Source organism: Vanessa tameamea, chromosome 16, assembly GCF_037043105.1.
Source record: "Vanessa tameamea isolate UH-Manoa-2023 chromosome 16, ilVanTame1 primary haplotype, whole genome shotgun sequence".
Lineage (NCBI taxonomy): Eukaryota > Metazoa > Arthropoda > Insecta > Lepidoptera > Nymphalidae > Vanessa > Vanessa tameamea.
Genome location: NC_087324.1, coordinates 5971363 through 5986703, shown reverse-complemented (window position 1 = coordinate 5986703; position 15341 = coordinate 5971363). Strand labels below are relative to the sequence as shown.

The following is a 15341-nucleotide window of genomic DNA, read 5'->3' as shown; positions in this document are numbered from 1 at the left end:
ATTGTATAAATGCATGAGCCAGTGTCCTACGTTATTGCAATACATTGCCGTGTCGCTATAAGTGTAGGGACTTGTTTTCGATTAAATGAAACTATTCACATACTATTAACCCGCCCAGCTTCGCACAAGTGCAATTTGTGTTACAAATAATAGGATATGACATAAGTAAAATCCCTATAGCACTGAGCCATAATATATTTTTTTACCAGTGAATAGAAATTTAGAATAGCATCATTCGTTCCGGAAATTTAGTTTTTTTGTATGTAGCTACATACACACAAACAAATTTTACGTCTTAATAATAATTAGTTTTCGGGTTCGTTAATTGTCGGATATTAGGCAAAAAAGTAACCTTCCATGAAGTTCAAGTTCATTCCAAATTTTTCATACTTATTTGACATATTTTGGACATTTTACACAATATCTTTATAGCTTAAAGTCTTTGTGTTATTCTGATGTATAACCTACATTATTGTAGTTTCATTAAAATCCATACTGTATTTTTTGTGTGAAAGAGACTTTCACATACATACATATATGATTATAAATAGTAGGATAAGAGGCAATAAAACTTCCGGTCACAGCACAAATGTCTTAAGATTTATCATGATTTATTTTAAATCCATAAGATAATGGCATACTTTTTGCACAGTTGTCGTAAAAGCGTATTTACGCTTTTAACCTTCATGAAAAACATGCTAAGATGAGCTTACTTTGAGAATTTGAAGGTTGAATATAAATGTTTAGTAGACCCTGAGTACTACAATATCGCAGAAAAGTCTTTCTTAAGGATCCCATGTAAGATCGTTTTTTATCTTGAACTTTAAATGAATGTTTTACATATTTTTACAAATTTCAAAATTTAAATTTAAATATTTCGATTTATTAATAATATAAAGTCAAATTTGTTTCTTTGATACAATTCTAATTTATTTTTTTCACTGGACGAAAACTACATTATTTCCAAAAACTTTAGAATTTTAAAATTATATTCACATCAAATCATTTTCTTTATTAATGAATTGCACCCGTTCATAGTCAGGGTGGGTCACTAATGGTAGATTAAGGTCTCGGACACCTCCTATGAAAATCATTTACTTGTATATTTATCTTATTTTTTAGCCGAGTGATCCAAAAGAATCACCCATGTCAATTTATTGTTATTATACCAGAAGACTTATTACTACATTCATTAATATATAAACGGCGCAACAACTTGTATGATAGCGAGAACCAAATATCAGTAAAAGTATTCCCAGAGAGGATTTGTATCGGTAAGGTTGTCGTTAAATTCAGCCAGATTCTTTCTATGCAGCTTACACACTGCACAGACTTCGACTAAAGTGAATAAGGACCAGCGCGTAATAGGTAGTTAAGGATGCTCATCAGATATTCTACCGCCAACAATATTACTTAGTATTGTTGTGTTCCAGTTTGAAGGATGAGTGACCCAATGTAACTACAGGTACAAGGGACATAACATCTTAACTTCCAAGGTTGGTGGCGTATTGGCGATATTTGGAATGGTTAATATTTCTTACTATTGGTCTAGAGCCTATTGGCCTAGACGGTGGTCATCATCAAGTGTTATTAAAGATATAAGTTTTATACGTCATGTTTCTGAACCAACCGTGTAGCCATTTTATTATAGACGAAAACTAAATATTAACAACAGCACTCGATTTCACGTACAGAAATATTTAATAAGTTGTAACAGTTTTTCATGCTGTGTGTGTGTGTGTCTCTTTGTTACTAGTTTTTCAGCGGGAACGAAAAAATTCATAACAGTAGAAGCATCTACTTTATTATTAAATTTGTAGGTTTAAAAAAATATATATAATTTTAAATACGCAAAACATCAGTGTAAGTCCTACTACCTACCTACTAACCTCCCGTGCCTCGGAAAACACGTTGTCACGTAAACCGTTGATCCTGCGCTTGATCTCTTCCCAGTCGCGTCGGTTTGCAAAAATTTATATATATTAAATAAAAAAAAATTGTTATAGATCATATTATAATATGGGTGGAAATACAAACAGATATAAATTCATATTTGTTGTATAGAATATGTACTTTCTCCACTCTCATTTTACACATTCAGCTTGACCCTTTATTTTGTCATTTAAAATTACTATAAATACGTATAATACTATAAAGTATTAGTGTGAAAACAAATACCTACTTCAGATTCACCAGTACTTTCAGCGTAATGTATAACTCCAAGAAAAAAATTAAGTTATGAAACGACCAAGCTATTGAAGATTAATCTATATATATATTGGAAAACGAACTTATTAATCTGATTTGGTATATGAAATGTTTTAAAACTATTTTGTTAAAACCACAATTTATTTTTCGCCATCTGCTGTACACGTGTCAAATTAAAAACCGCTGAATAAATTTTAATGAAATGGCTACGGCTCAGTGAGAGATTATATTCTATGTGATTACATATAACAGCTTACATATCGCATAAAACGAAAATGTACGTGGGTGACAACCCAATTAAATTTTAATCTAATTAAACTGTATAACTAACTTTTTTCATAGTTAATGCCTCATTTTTTTAAATAGCAACACAAATTCGATGAAAAAACAAGCTTCCACTACTTCAATATAAATTTAGTCCCTCTAAATTTATATTGATGTATTTTCGTATTCTGATTTTGTCGTTTTGTCGTTACCTGTTTTGTGTGTTAATCAAATAAAATCAAAAGGTTTGCTCAAAGTCCATATGAATGTAAAAATAAACTTATCGTATGTTTTCTACGGTATTTAACTTAATATATTCTATTAATTTAGACGTTTAATAAAAAACTGGAAATAAATGAAACATAAAGATGGAAAAACTACTTAATGTCAATCGAAATAAACGAAAGATACTATAAAGGCACAGATAATACTCTAGTCAATAATTGTAGTTTTGATAAAAAAAAATAATAATGAAATTACAATATATATTTAAGGTTGGTATAGATATAATAATCTATTGTAATACATAGACTTTATTATGCAATTTTACAGATTTATTAATTTAAAAGGCAAGTTATTTAACTTGCTTAGCTTGCTTGCTTGCTTGCGCACATTACACGAATTTTACCCAGTTGTCCTTACGATAAATTCTACATATGAATAATTTATTCTAATTCTATGAGGGATTATATTATATAAAATCTTATGCTTAATTATAGTATATTTTATTAATTCTGAGGCTGTAATTACTGAAATAATACATTTAATTCTAAAAATAATATCCCAAATCTCATTTTTAATAAAAACATAAAATTTAGGCATTTAATAACCAAGGTAAATAATACTGATGAATTTTAATTTCAAAATAATGAACGGTTGGCTTAATTTAGCTTTTCGGAATATTTCGTGAAGTCAATTCTATCGTAGAACTACTGAGGTTTAAATTTTATAGTCTTCAGGACAATAAAGATAATCTTGCTCAGAGTAATGGATGGGTAGAGCTGCGAAACAGAAATATATAGCGTGTTTACTTACATTAAATTCTATCTTTTTTAAACAGCGGTATGATTAAAATTCAAGGCTTTATTTCAATGAAGAAATTTCGGAGCTTAACTCATTGCTTAAGTTCCGTTTTTGGTTATTTTCGCTATTTATAAGAGCCATTAGCATTTTAGTCAAAGTACGTTTAGGGATAACAGAAGAAAGTATATTTATATTCATATTCCATGAGTATTTAGTGCCACGTTGACAATAATATATAAGAAAATATTGTTACAGTGACATTAAAAAAAGTAATAATATGTTACCGTAAAAACAAAAAAAAAATTGATTAGTAACTAATTTTAAAGTAATATGCATATTCCAATGAGTTTTTTAATATAGAAATATTATTAAATACATTTGTGGTTTAAAAAATAACAAACATCTTCGTGATAGAATGTTTCATTTCTGAACTGAACTCCTGAATGCAATACAGTATACCGCCTGCTGTGGTTTATAATATAACATTATTTTTACACATTTAGCCCAAAAACAGTTAGCGTAAGTTGGACAATGAGACAACTAACACATCATTATCGTGATTTTATATTGTTTTAGTGATTCATTTGATAAATACTAGATTTATTCTAAATTCAAACAATACAAAAAAAAACTATTATAATATAATATTTTTTTAACACAAAAATATATTAAATGCTGAAAAATAGAAATATAAATAAGAACATATTATAACATCATACATACAAGCGTACAATATCGTTAAATATTAATGATATAGCGAAGAAACATATTTGTAAAACGTTGACAGTTCGCAAGTAAATTTAGGAAAAGGTGGTACTAGTTTAATTGATTTCTTCGAGTGTCAGATTATTCTTGGACATAACCATGGGAAGAGGTAGCTAGCAAAGTTTTGGAACATTGATGGCTGGAAAAAGACAAAAGGGAATACTCGCTACCGGTGGACTTGTTGATATTTAATTGTCTGCCTTAAACAAAGAACGGTTGAAATAAAAACGGATTTATTTATTGTTCGGAGACCGACGAAGCCCACTGTGATGATAAAAAAGGACAATGAACCTGTGAACAATAATTCACAGCATCGGCTATCTTTGAGACGAAATATATTTATATAGATAAATACATTTTCTTGTAATATATTTTGTACAATATTGCATGCTGTGTTCTTCTTTAAGTAATTGTGACACTTCAAATATAATTTTACTTTTGTTTTATTATATTATTTTAATCAGTGCACACATTCTTGGAGAACCAAATAAAATAAAATAAATAAATAAATTAATAAAAATTAAACATTTTCTATCCGTTGAAATTTAATTTGAACTTTTCATTATTCTTTACCAATCACTTCCTTAATACCTAATACCCTAATAATTGAACGAAATACAAGATAATCACAGCAACGCGTGGCCGGGTCTGCTAGTATATATAGCATTATACAATAATTAGACCGATATGTAATTCCAATTTAAGAGAAATATAAGGTTTTATGATTGTCATCGTAATATCTTGTCGATTAAGATCTCGATCAATATATAGTATGTGCTCCGAATGCGATCAAATTATACGTTCGGCCCCGTAGCCACATAGATGAGAGGCTCAGCGGATATACGTTCTGCTTAGCCCCACTATAAACATTTTTACTTTATAACACGAACGTGCCTGTCAATAAGGACTTTTATGTAATATTGTAATGTTCTTTCTCATTCCTTTGAATTCAGTTCTAAGCTTATTTTTTTGGTATATATTTTACAATATAATGTATTTAGCGCTTTTGTTGTGTTTTACATTTACTGCCGTGGTAATAGAGTATCAACGTGTTATGCGATTTGTATACAAACATTATTTGAAAATCGTCTATGTCTAAAATCAAATAAAAATCCTCAGCGCTTGGTTTTGATACTTTTTTACGACTTATGTAACTTTGATAAATTATAATAATGATATATATATACAATAAAAACCAATTAATGCAATTTTTTAATTATCTCAACAATGAGGCGGAGCGAAACATCAGACTACATCACGATTTTAATGGTAGATTGATATCTAGGGGCGGAGCTCTAGCGGATCACGCGTGGGTGTGCTTACGTAACATTGATATGCTATTATTATTCAATATTTTAACTTTTTCTAGACTTATAGTACCTTCATATCTTTCTATTTATAAACTACTTTACTTTACTTGAGAAATTGTATCGATATAAAAATGAATATGACAAACAAAAATTAGGAATAACTCGCTAATGTTTATTAACGTTTTTTAAAACAAAAGCGATTGCTGAAAACGGTTATCAATCACTTTAATTAGTGAGGTTATAGATAGTTCAGTGGTTAACAATAACTATGTATATAAAAATAATTATAGTATAATGACACATAACTATGGCGTGTATGTTCAAGAATTCATCGTCAATATTTTATTGAAGTTAAACCGCAGTGTCATTAATCAATCCAAGCAGTAAAATTATAACATGTTTTTTAGTTTTTATAGAGCATATTATTATCAAATAAGCTACAAAATCCATTAACACGTTAAGCAAAAATCTAGAAAATAACTGGTTATTTTGGGATATTACAATTAAGTATTTTATTTTTGTTAACTGACGATGTTTTGTATATTCACAATAATATATACCTTTTTGCAAGAAACGGTGACAATTTTTGTATAGACACGAGGAGCAAAAAAGTAATAACACCTAGTTTCCCACTTCGCAAAGTTAACATTTAACAGTTACATCCTTCTTGGGGCACGGTATTCGTTTCTATAATAAGATTCCACAGTTATTTTTAACTTCGCCTATTAAAAATTTAAAGGTCTTGTCAAAAACATATTGATAAGGCATATTATTCAAAACATAATTATATTAATGAAAACAAGTGGACGTAAGATTTGTTCATTTCTCGGCAGGATAACTTTAGCAATTAAAATGGTGGAAAATAATACCTAATGAGTTTCTTTTCTTTATAGCATAGATTGGCGTACGAATATATGGGCCACCTGATGGTAAGTGGTCACCAACGCCTATAGACAATGGCGCTGTAAGAAATATTAACCATTCCTTACATTCGCCAATGTGCCACCACACTTGGGAACTACGATCCCTTGCGCTTGTAGTTCACCAGGTTCACTCACCCTTCAAACCGGAACACAACAATACTGAGTAATGTCGTTTGGCTTTAGAATATCTGAAGAGTGGTTGGTACCTACCCAGACGGACTTGCACAAAGCCCTTCCACCAAGGTAGCAGGTACTTCTCGGTAGAATCTAATTTCCAAACCGATGGTAGCTTTACATTTAATTCAACATTAACATGACGACTCAAATGTTCTTTTATGAGCCTACTTGAAGAAAGAATAATTTGTTTTTTTTTTGCTACATCTACTTATATCTATTTAGCATTTTTTGAAGATAAAAAACTGTCAGATAATTCGAATTAGGAACATATCTTATTAATCTTAATAATAAAAGTGTTTATGTGTGTGTATGTTAATGTGTGGTGGGATTTTGTTTGTTCAATGACATTCCAACATAACATAATTTTTATTCGTAAATAAAACTTATCATATTTTATTTTTCAACTAAAAAGGTGGCCGAATAGTATATGCGGTTCTATCATACATTTGTCTGTATAGATATAGTGATTATTTAGACGAAGTGCTTACATTTCCTTCATCGCTCCCGTAAATAAATATGAAATTTCGACAAAACAAAGTTAACGATTGTCTTAATGGTATAGAGTCTTAAAGTATTTCAGTACATGACTTTTGTCGAAATGTGAATTAAAGTTCACATAAATAAAAATCTATTTGGTTCTGTACGAATGTCACTTGTCTTTTTGCGTTAAAGCGCTTTAAACTTGTAAACAAAGCCAAGAGTACTCAATCATTTGCTTGTGTTCGATTCTTCCATCTAAACGACAAAATTGGCCTTGATATCAAACAATCCAAAAGGCAGTCATCAGCACATGATGCATATGGCCCTAACCCAATTTTTGAAGCGCTATCAGTTTTAAGCGCAGGGTGGCCATTCAGGAAGATTATTTTTTGTGGTCTTTAATCTATCAATACAGAGCCGCCTTGTACGCACTTCATAGACGTAAACATTTTATTCAATATATCAAAAAAAAATCTACCAGGACTCATTTTTGCATAATATTTAATCCTAAGAGGACTCTGAACATTATATGTATTAAACCGATCCATCAGCAAATCATATAATAACACTTTTTTGTAAGATTTGATACACTGAAATTTGACAAAGCAACGCTGTCATTAAAGATTCGTACGGTAAAATTATCGGTTAAAATAATTCAGCCTCATGAGCAAATTATATTCCCTCGCCATTCATAAATACTGCGATCTTTAGTTTTGAATAGCTCAAAGTTTGATTCCATTGCCTCATTGTGTTCCAATTCAATCTTAAGCTTTAGTTGATGCTTTTAGTTTAAGTTTAAAATTGTTATTGATGAATCATCCAATTCAGTTTTCATAACAATTTGAATTGCTCTATTATCTAAAATTTTATTATATTAAAATATAAATGGCATTGTTACTTTGTTATGCTCTCTTATTTTAAGCATATGTTATTATGAATTAGATGATCTCTATGTATAATGTTTGAGAAAATTAAGTCAATCATAATTTTATTCTAAAGTATTTCCAGTTTAGGAAAATAACAAAAAATATTTGCCAAAATACATACTTAAATATAGTTCTACATTAAATATTTTTATTTAATTAATATTAAGCCATACCCAGCCAGTTAATTCTTTTTATTCTTAATTCTTCCGTATGCGCCTCAGCTACTTTTTTTTATATAGATTTGTCACAGATAATATATCTAATTCTATTTCATTCTTATAAAAATAAGTAAAGGTAAGATAAGACTGTTGATAATTATGTTTTACATGAAATATAAACATAATCTCACTCTAAAAACATTTTTGGTTTATCTGAAGACAAATTGAATTTTATTATAGTTGTCAATGAAGGATAAGGGCGTGAAAAGAGGATTAAAGTGGATTTGAGGGAAAATGCGGTCCGCGCCAGATTTAGACTTATCCGTCTGTAGTTGCGACCGACCGCTCAAACTGCCTTAATGTGATTTCGGAAGGGTAACTTCGCAAGATGAAACGCCCCGCGAAACATTAAATCACTAAAATTAGTTTTCCTCCGTTTTCCGCTCGTTGTTTGTAAGATCCGACCGCATCGTTTTTTCTGCTGAACCTAGTGCATAAAATTCAACTTTGTTGAAGCATTATATAGAAATTTATGTAAATTGCGATATTTTACAGAGAATCCTTACAAAGTTTGTGCGATAAGTTTCTGGTTGTTGCCAAATATTTTTTGTTTCTTTAAATTACAGAGTTTTAGAAATTGCGCAAACAAACAATGAACAAAATAAAACTTGAACCAAAGTTTTTCATATAAATTAATGAAGTACCTATACATTCTAAATCATTTTTTTTTATAAAATCGTACAAACACAAATATAATGCCTTCTTGTAGTTAGAAAATTGTATGTATTGTATTAAAAATAAATATTAATAATGAAATGATTGTACTTATAACATTATAATTTTAATATTGTACATGCAAATGAAATCTCCTTTGTCGACCAGGTAACTTAGTCAAGTGAAGTGATGAATTTTTTGAGATAATTTCTCCATAACAATAGAATACGTAGGAAACTATTTGCCATTTCATAAAACGTATCACTTATCGACTTTTCCTTACTTCTACCTATAATATAAAATAAATTAGCTTCTATATCTTCCTTTCACATTCTATATATTGAAATAATCAAACAGAAATAAAAACGAGCACTGATGTGTATGTCGGTGACGTGTAATTACATTCTTTTGTTGTCCTTCGTCCACTTCTATCGAACAAAAGGCATTTGAACTCATAGCGTAGTTGGCCTCTTTATGTGTCATATACGTTAAGATGATTTACTTCAATTATATGAATATAGATTTGATAATTAATAAAATATAATCGCTTTAACCTGTTGGCTATTATTTATTTGTAAATATTTTAAAAGCCCAAATTTATGGACGGCTTATAATAACGGTATCTAAATCGTTGCTATTTATTTATATGCTATTTTATTTTTATAAAGATGACTCTATTTCAATTAATGGCAGAACCGCCATAGACAAATTAAAAATAGGGTTTTTATTCGAATTCATAGAGTTTCTAGTGTACTTTGCAAAAAAAGTGCCAAAGTAACATAGCATACATTTTCCTTTTGGAGTTAGTTGATGTCGCCTACAACATATCGTACAAAAACAGGGTCGAACCTAAATAGCCGAAACAAGGCCATTATTCTTGAGTATACTTAATGAGCTTTTGATTATTAATCGCATCATCCGTAAAACACAAATGTTGCCCACTAAGTGTTCACGTAATTGTAGGTTATTTATAACATTTATTTGTGTCAATAGTCAAGTTAAGCACCGGATGAGTTTTATATGCAAATGAGACATTGCGATTTTTGTTCATAAATAAATCCATATAATTGTAAGCTTAAGAGTTGTTGTAGGGTGTGTGCGTCAATTTATTGATCGCTAGAACATGTGTACAAATTGTAAACTTGCATGTTTACACTTCGTAACAAGCGGAATATTTGTTTCAAAAATAATTAGGAGTTGTAATGTAAATAGAAGGTTTAGGGCAACAAGTGGGTCATCCAGGGACAGGCGTGCCCTCACCTTGCCCCACGGCCCTTGCCTCACCCTTCGCACCGCGGGTCATGATCACAGATTGTTCATGACCTACTTTATCTCAAAAATCTGTGATATATGCTAATACACGAAAAAAAACCAATAATAGTATATTACGAAATCAATCAGAAGTGAAAATATCTAACGTACATCAACAAATATATTACAGATATCAGTACGAGAAAATTTTCTTTTTTTTTTTGGAGCTATATTTTCGATGCGGGTTTTTTTGGTATTGGTATTATAGCGAAAAAAATTGCAAAACATATAAGTCGTTATTTCCATATTGTATTATTTTTGGTTAAATAATAGTCTGTTGTTTTTTTTAATTTGTATTCCTTACATTTTTTTTTACAGCCTGTAAATTTCCATCTGCTGGGCTTACGCCTCCTCTCCCTTTGAGGAGAAGGTTTAAAGCATATTCCACCACTCTGCTCCAATGCGGGTTAATACACATGTGGCAGAATTTCGTTGAAATTAGACACATGCAGGTTTCCTCACCATGTTTTCCTTCACCGCTGAGCACGAGATGAATTATAAACACAAATTAAGCACATGAAAATTCAGTGGTACTTGCCTGGGTTTGAACCCGAAATCATCGGTTAAGAAAATATATATTATATTATTAACTTTATGTATGTACACTTTTAAAAAGTGAAATTGTAATTATTATATTTAATAAATACTTTAAGTGGTAGAGGCAGTAAACGTCCTGTTCTAATCTATAGAACATATTAAAAACAAAAATATCTGACACGTCCTGTTAAGACTAGTCTTTAGCCCTAGGGTTTACCTCAAACTCTTTTGTCTTTTTAGTGTTTATGCACCTGTATCAATTTTCAAGCATACTTTATTAATAGATATCACATATATATCAAACAAATTGTGGAAATAAAAAGTTATTTTTAAAGGATATATATAAAATACAATATTTGTAAGTTTGTTTAAAACCAATTTTGAAGCTGAATATTCAACCACTTTCACTCGTCCTACGTCCACGTTTTTTAGATAAGCTTGTCCTGGTTTTACATCCTGGATTAAATCCAGTCAAAGAAACTCCTCAATAATCAAAAGCAGAGATACGAAATTTTATGTGCTAATTTAATTTTGTTCGCCCATTGTAAATTGCACCATAACACAGGCTTGGCTTGGAGAGAACTATTCAACGGTCAATAGGAAATACTTAAAATTTGGATACACGTTCAATTATGTAACCCACTAAAGTCTGGCATAACTTGGATAGTGAATTGATGGATATGGATATATGATTTGTGTAATTTGGCAACAGGAGTATGTGTACATAGTACTCCTGTAACATATGTATACTAACTCATATAACATGTGCATACTAAAACCTTACAAAATGTTTAGGATTAGGCACGAAAAATGGTGCCAATTGAATCGTGCAGGACTTGCCCAGCACATCCAAGCCGATCTTCGCTGGTGGCAGAGCATATATGGTTTTTAGTAGGGCCAAGTAATTCGATGGTATATTAAATAACTAGACTCTAGTAAATTAACGGGTAAGGGAGCTTGCAACAATGATTCATTAATTAAAATAAATAAACAGATCATGTCCAGTGAAAACTAAAAAATAATCAATAAATTAATAGTGTTTTTTATATAAGTATATTATATAAAATTGTATAATGTGTCAAAATCCTAAGTTTAATTTACTTCAAAATTTATTATTTCTTTTTTTTAAGCCATTTAAATAGAAAAAAATATTCTTAATTTGAATGAATTGTCTATTATTACGATTAATCTTGAATTTTACATAAATCATTATTAACATATCGAGAAAACCTGAAAGAGATAGCTCACTTATACTTTTGATTAAACATTTGTAACTAATTGAATTTAAATAATAATAAATAACCTTACATTGGTACGCAGCACTGCTAGATTTTAAATAGAAACTGTTTATTTTTATATAATATATATTAAATGTAATTTAAACTAATTTTAACTTACCAAATAACTTTTTTGGAGTCCAACCTAAGCTAGCTTTGAAATGTGATATTAAATCCGATTTGCGCGTTTGCACGGGTACTTCTGTCTCATTTTAACATGATTGTGGATGTACTAAATGCGCGCTTAGTCGAGTACCTCGTGTAATGCTAATAGAGAGAACATTAATATGTTGTTAAGGAGTATGAGAATTCCGAAAGCACATGTAATTTAGATATCAAAGCAACATAAACCAACAATTTCAATCACACAACAATTTTTCTTCACCTTCAAATCTAGTAGTAGTCTATTAGGAGTAAAAACTTTTGAAGTTGACTAACTGTGTATGTGTTTATTATTCAACCATAATACCTATGAAAACAGTTTTGAATATTTATCAGTTTGAGAATCTAGTACGTAGCATAAATATTTTAACAAAATTAATGATTGTTCTCTCCTATTGAGGCAACTTCTAGAAAACTATTTTTAACAAGTTGCAAAAATCCTTTGCATCAGGGAACGGTAACATAATTGCAACTGTAAACTTCGTTATCAATTTAACCTCAGGCAAAGCGCCCGAGACACGGACGTGGCTGCTTTACTCGCAAAATTCAATAATAACAGAATGAAGAGCTCTCGAGGTCAGTCGCGTCCCAGCTATCCCACACATACTCTCCAGGGGAGCCTGCGGCATTTGGCATACAACTGATCCAATATTCATGAATCTCTATTGTGTCGATATCTCCCCAACGCTTATACAATTACTTTTAAACAATTATCCACCTTTTCATTATATTGATCGATACACTCGCAGTATTTCAATCTACTCACAGCTCCAATTAAAACTTCCACGAAATGTAACCTGGGCGCTTGTTTTATGACGCTATCAAATGAGTCTCGTCTCTGACGTTGTAAAAGGTACCGAACGAACTTTTCAAGTTGGTCGGACCCTCTCCAGTTTTCCGTACTGTAACGATTGCCTTGATGTTAAAGCCTTCCTTCCTTTGGCTGTCTTATCACGTGCCCGCTTTACAACGTCCGCCCTGACGCTTTATACGAGCTTATATATTGTTCCTTCCATCGGTGGTTCGTTTGACAAAACTCTGAAAAAAAAATGTGTAAACATAAAAGGAATTTAAAGGTTTTAGTTTATTTAAATTTAAAGTTTGCTTAATGTTAACATAGAACCTAAAAAAGGAGACTTAATTTGTTTGTTAATTGATAAATTCAATAATAGTTAAGTAAAAACAACGTAATAGCCTGTAAATGTCCGATTATATGTCTCTTCTGGGCTAAGGTCTCCTCAGTGAAACTCAGTAGTGATTGCTCCAGTCTGAGCCTACAGCTTTGATTGGGAAGCTCCACGCCCTTTTAGGTACTTTTTATATTGTAAAAAAAAAATTTTTTATCGTTTATGACCTCAGTGACGGTGACTTATTTTTGAACAGGGAGGGGGGGGTGATTACTGACTTTATATTTTATTGGTATACGTCAGATTATTCATTTAGTTTATCAGATTTTCTAAAGACACCGGGGAACAGTATAACCTATTGATACCGATATTATTTTGTATTTTGGAGTCTTGATACAAATTATTTTATTCCCAAGTATTACCTATATACGTGATAAAGTTTAGCCAACTATTGATAAAAAACTGTCAATGTCTCACTGTCTCTTTAGTAAAAGAAATATTTCTAAAGAAACTAAGTGTATGTACAAGAAGATATAATTTTCTTATATGACGTCGAAAACGATAAAGCGATAAAATGTTTATGTGATAAATAAGTCAAATGAGTAGACTTTGTAACTTATAATCATCAAAAAGTAGCATCATAACAATAGTCACAGTATAAACAAATATGTTTTTGTATTAAAACTTCTATTATATAAATGAATATATAATCAATTCGTTTTTATTATTATTAAGATGCAAGACAAATATTAAAATCCACTAAAAACGTTACATTAGATGAAGATGAGTTGCTTTTCAGAGAAAACCAATAAAAACTCACGACAGAATTAGGAGACGACAATATTGATTTCTCCTCGCTTCATGTATTCCGTTCTCCATCTGTTGCTCTCCATGAAATTTACGACAGTATTACTGGCTCGTTATTTTTGTATGAGGAGTTTTATCGCTGTACACCGTCACTCCACCTCCGACATGAGTTTTAAATGTATCCTTTATTATTATGGTTTCTAATCATTAGATTTTTTATGGATTTGACTTCATTGTTGTCACATTTTATATGAATTGAATTAATTATTATTTATGAATTGATAATGTTAACTAAATATAAATATAATAAATTTTTCATTCAAACATTCATTCAACTATAACCTCTATTGACAGTTTTTATGTTTTGTAATTTTTGTAGGAACTAGGCTGACTTAAACAATTTTTTTATTTTTTATTTCCATTCATTTTAGTTATTCTCTTAGTGTATATATTGTACACTACTAGTATGAATAAATATTTGCATTGTTATATTTTATTTTCTAGATGGTGGCAACGGAAGACACAGTGCCGGGTCAAATAGAGTCACCCGGTACTTTCGGCAAACTGCGACAGACTTTATCGTCTTCACTCCTTACGGCACAAGACAAAGGTGGGTTATGAACGAACGCTATTAAATATATACATTATATAAACTAGCCTGCAGACTTTAGTATAAGTAAATATAAAAACTAAATAAACAAACAAGCAAACCGAAAACCATTTCAACAAAACCACATATTATGTTTAGAATTATCAAAATAAAAAAATATATATAATTGCATAATATTAAAATATATGACGTTATAAATAAACATTACATGAATTAAATAATTACCACGTAATACTTTATTTTCATTAATTAAAATAACAACCGTATGACTTGGATAACAGGCAGTGGATTAATTACAATTTATAAGTGTCGGAGTTATGATGTAGAGTAAGTTTTCAAGTTATCTAGAAGCGTTAATAGCAGGCAAGTTCATTAGTTAATAATTTTAACGGAGTTGACATGTACTGAGTTTATAGGAGGAGAGCGAGCATCTGCTTCGGCTAATGTAAGAGATATAAAGTTAATACGTTTATGTAGATTTTTTTGACGGATCGCCCTTTGTAAGTACGCCCACACCTATAATTGAGCTCGATAGGCTGAAGTGATTTAACTGAAACAAAAA

At 30.4% G+C, this 15341-nt stretch overlaps 2 protein-coding genes across 2 annotated transcripts in view; one reads left to right on the top strand and one right to left on the bottom strand.

Annotated features, from left to right (window-relative positions):
* Positions 1 to 15341, bottom strand: part of LOC113394025 (DNA-directed RNA polymerase III subunit RPC8) — a 225939-nt gene that overhangs the window by 147238 nt on the left and 63360 nt on the right. The window lies entirely within an intron of this gene.
* The window catches only part of Fife (fife), a 122932-nt gene that overhangs the window by 90271 nt on the left and 17320 nt on the right, over positions 1 to 15341 (top strand). Inside the window, exon 3 of the mRNA XM_064217303.1 lies at positions 14674 to 14779. Coding sequence (XP_064073373.1) covers positions 14674 to 14779 — 106 coding nt within the window. The remainder of the gene's footprint in view (positions 1 to 14673; positions 14780 to 15341) is intronic.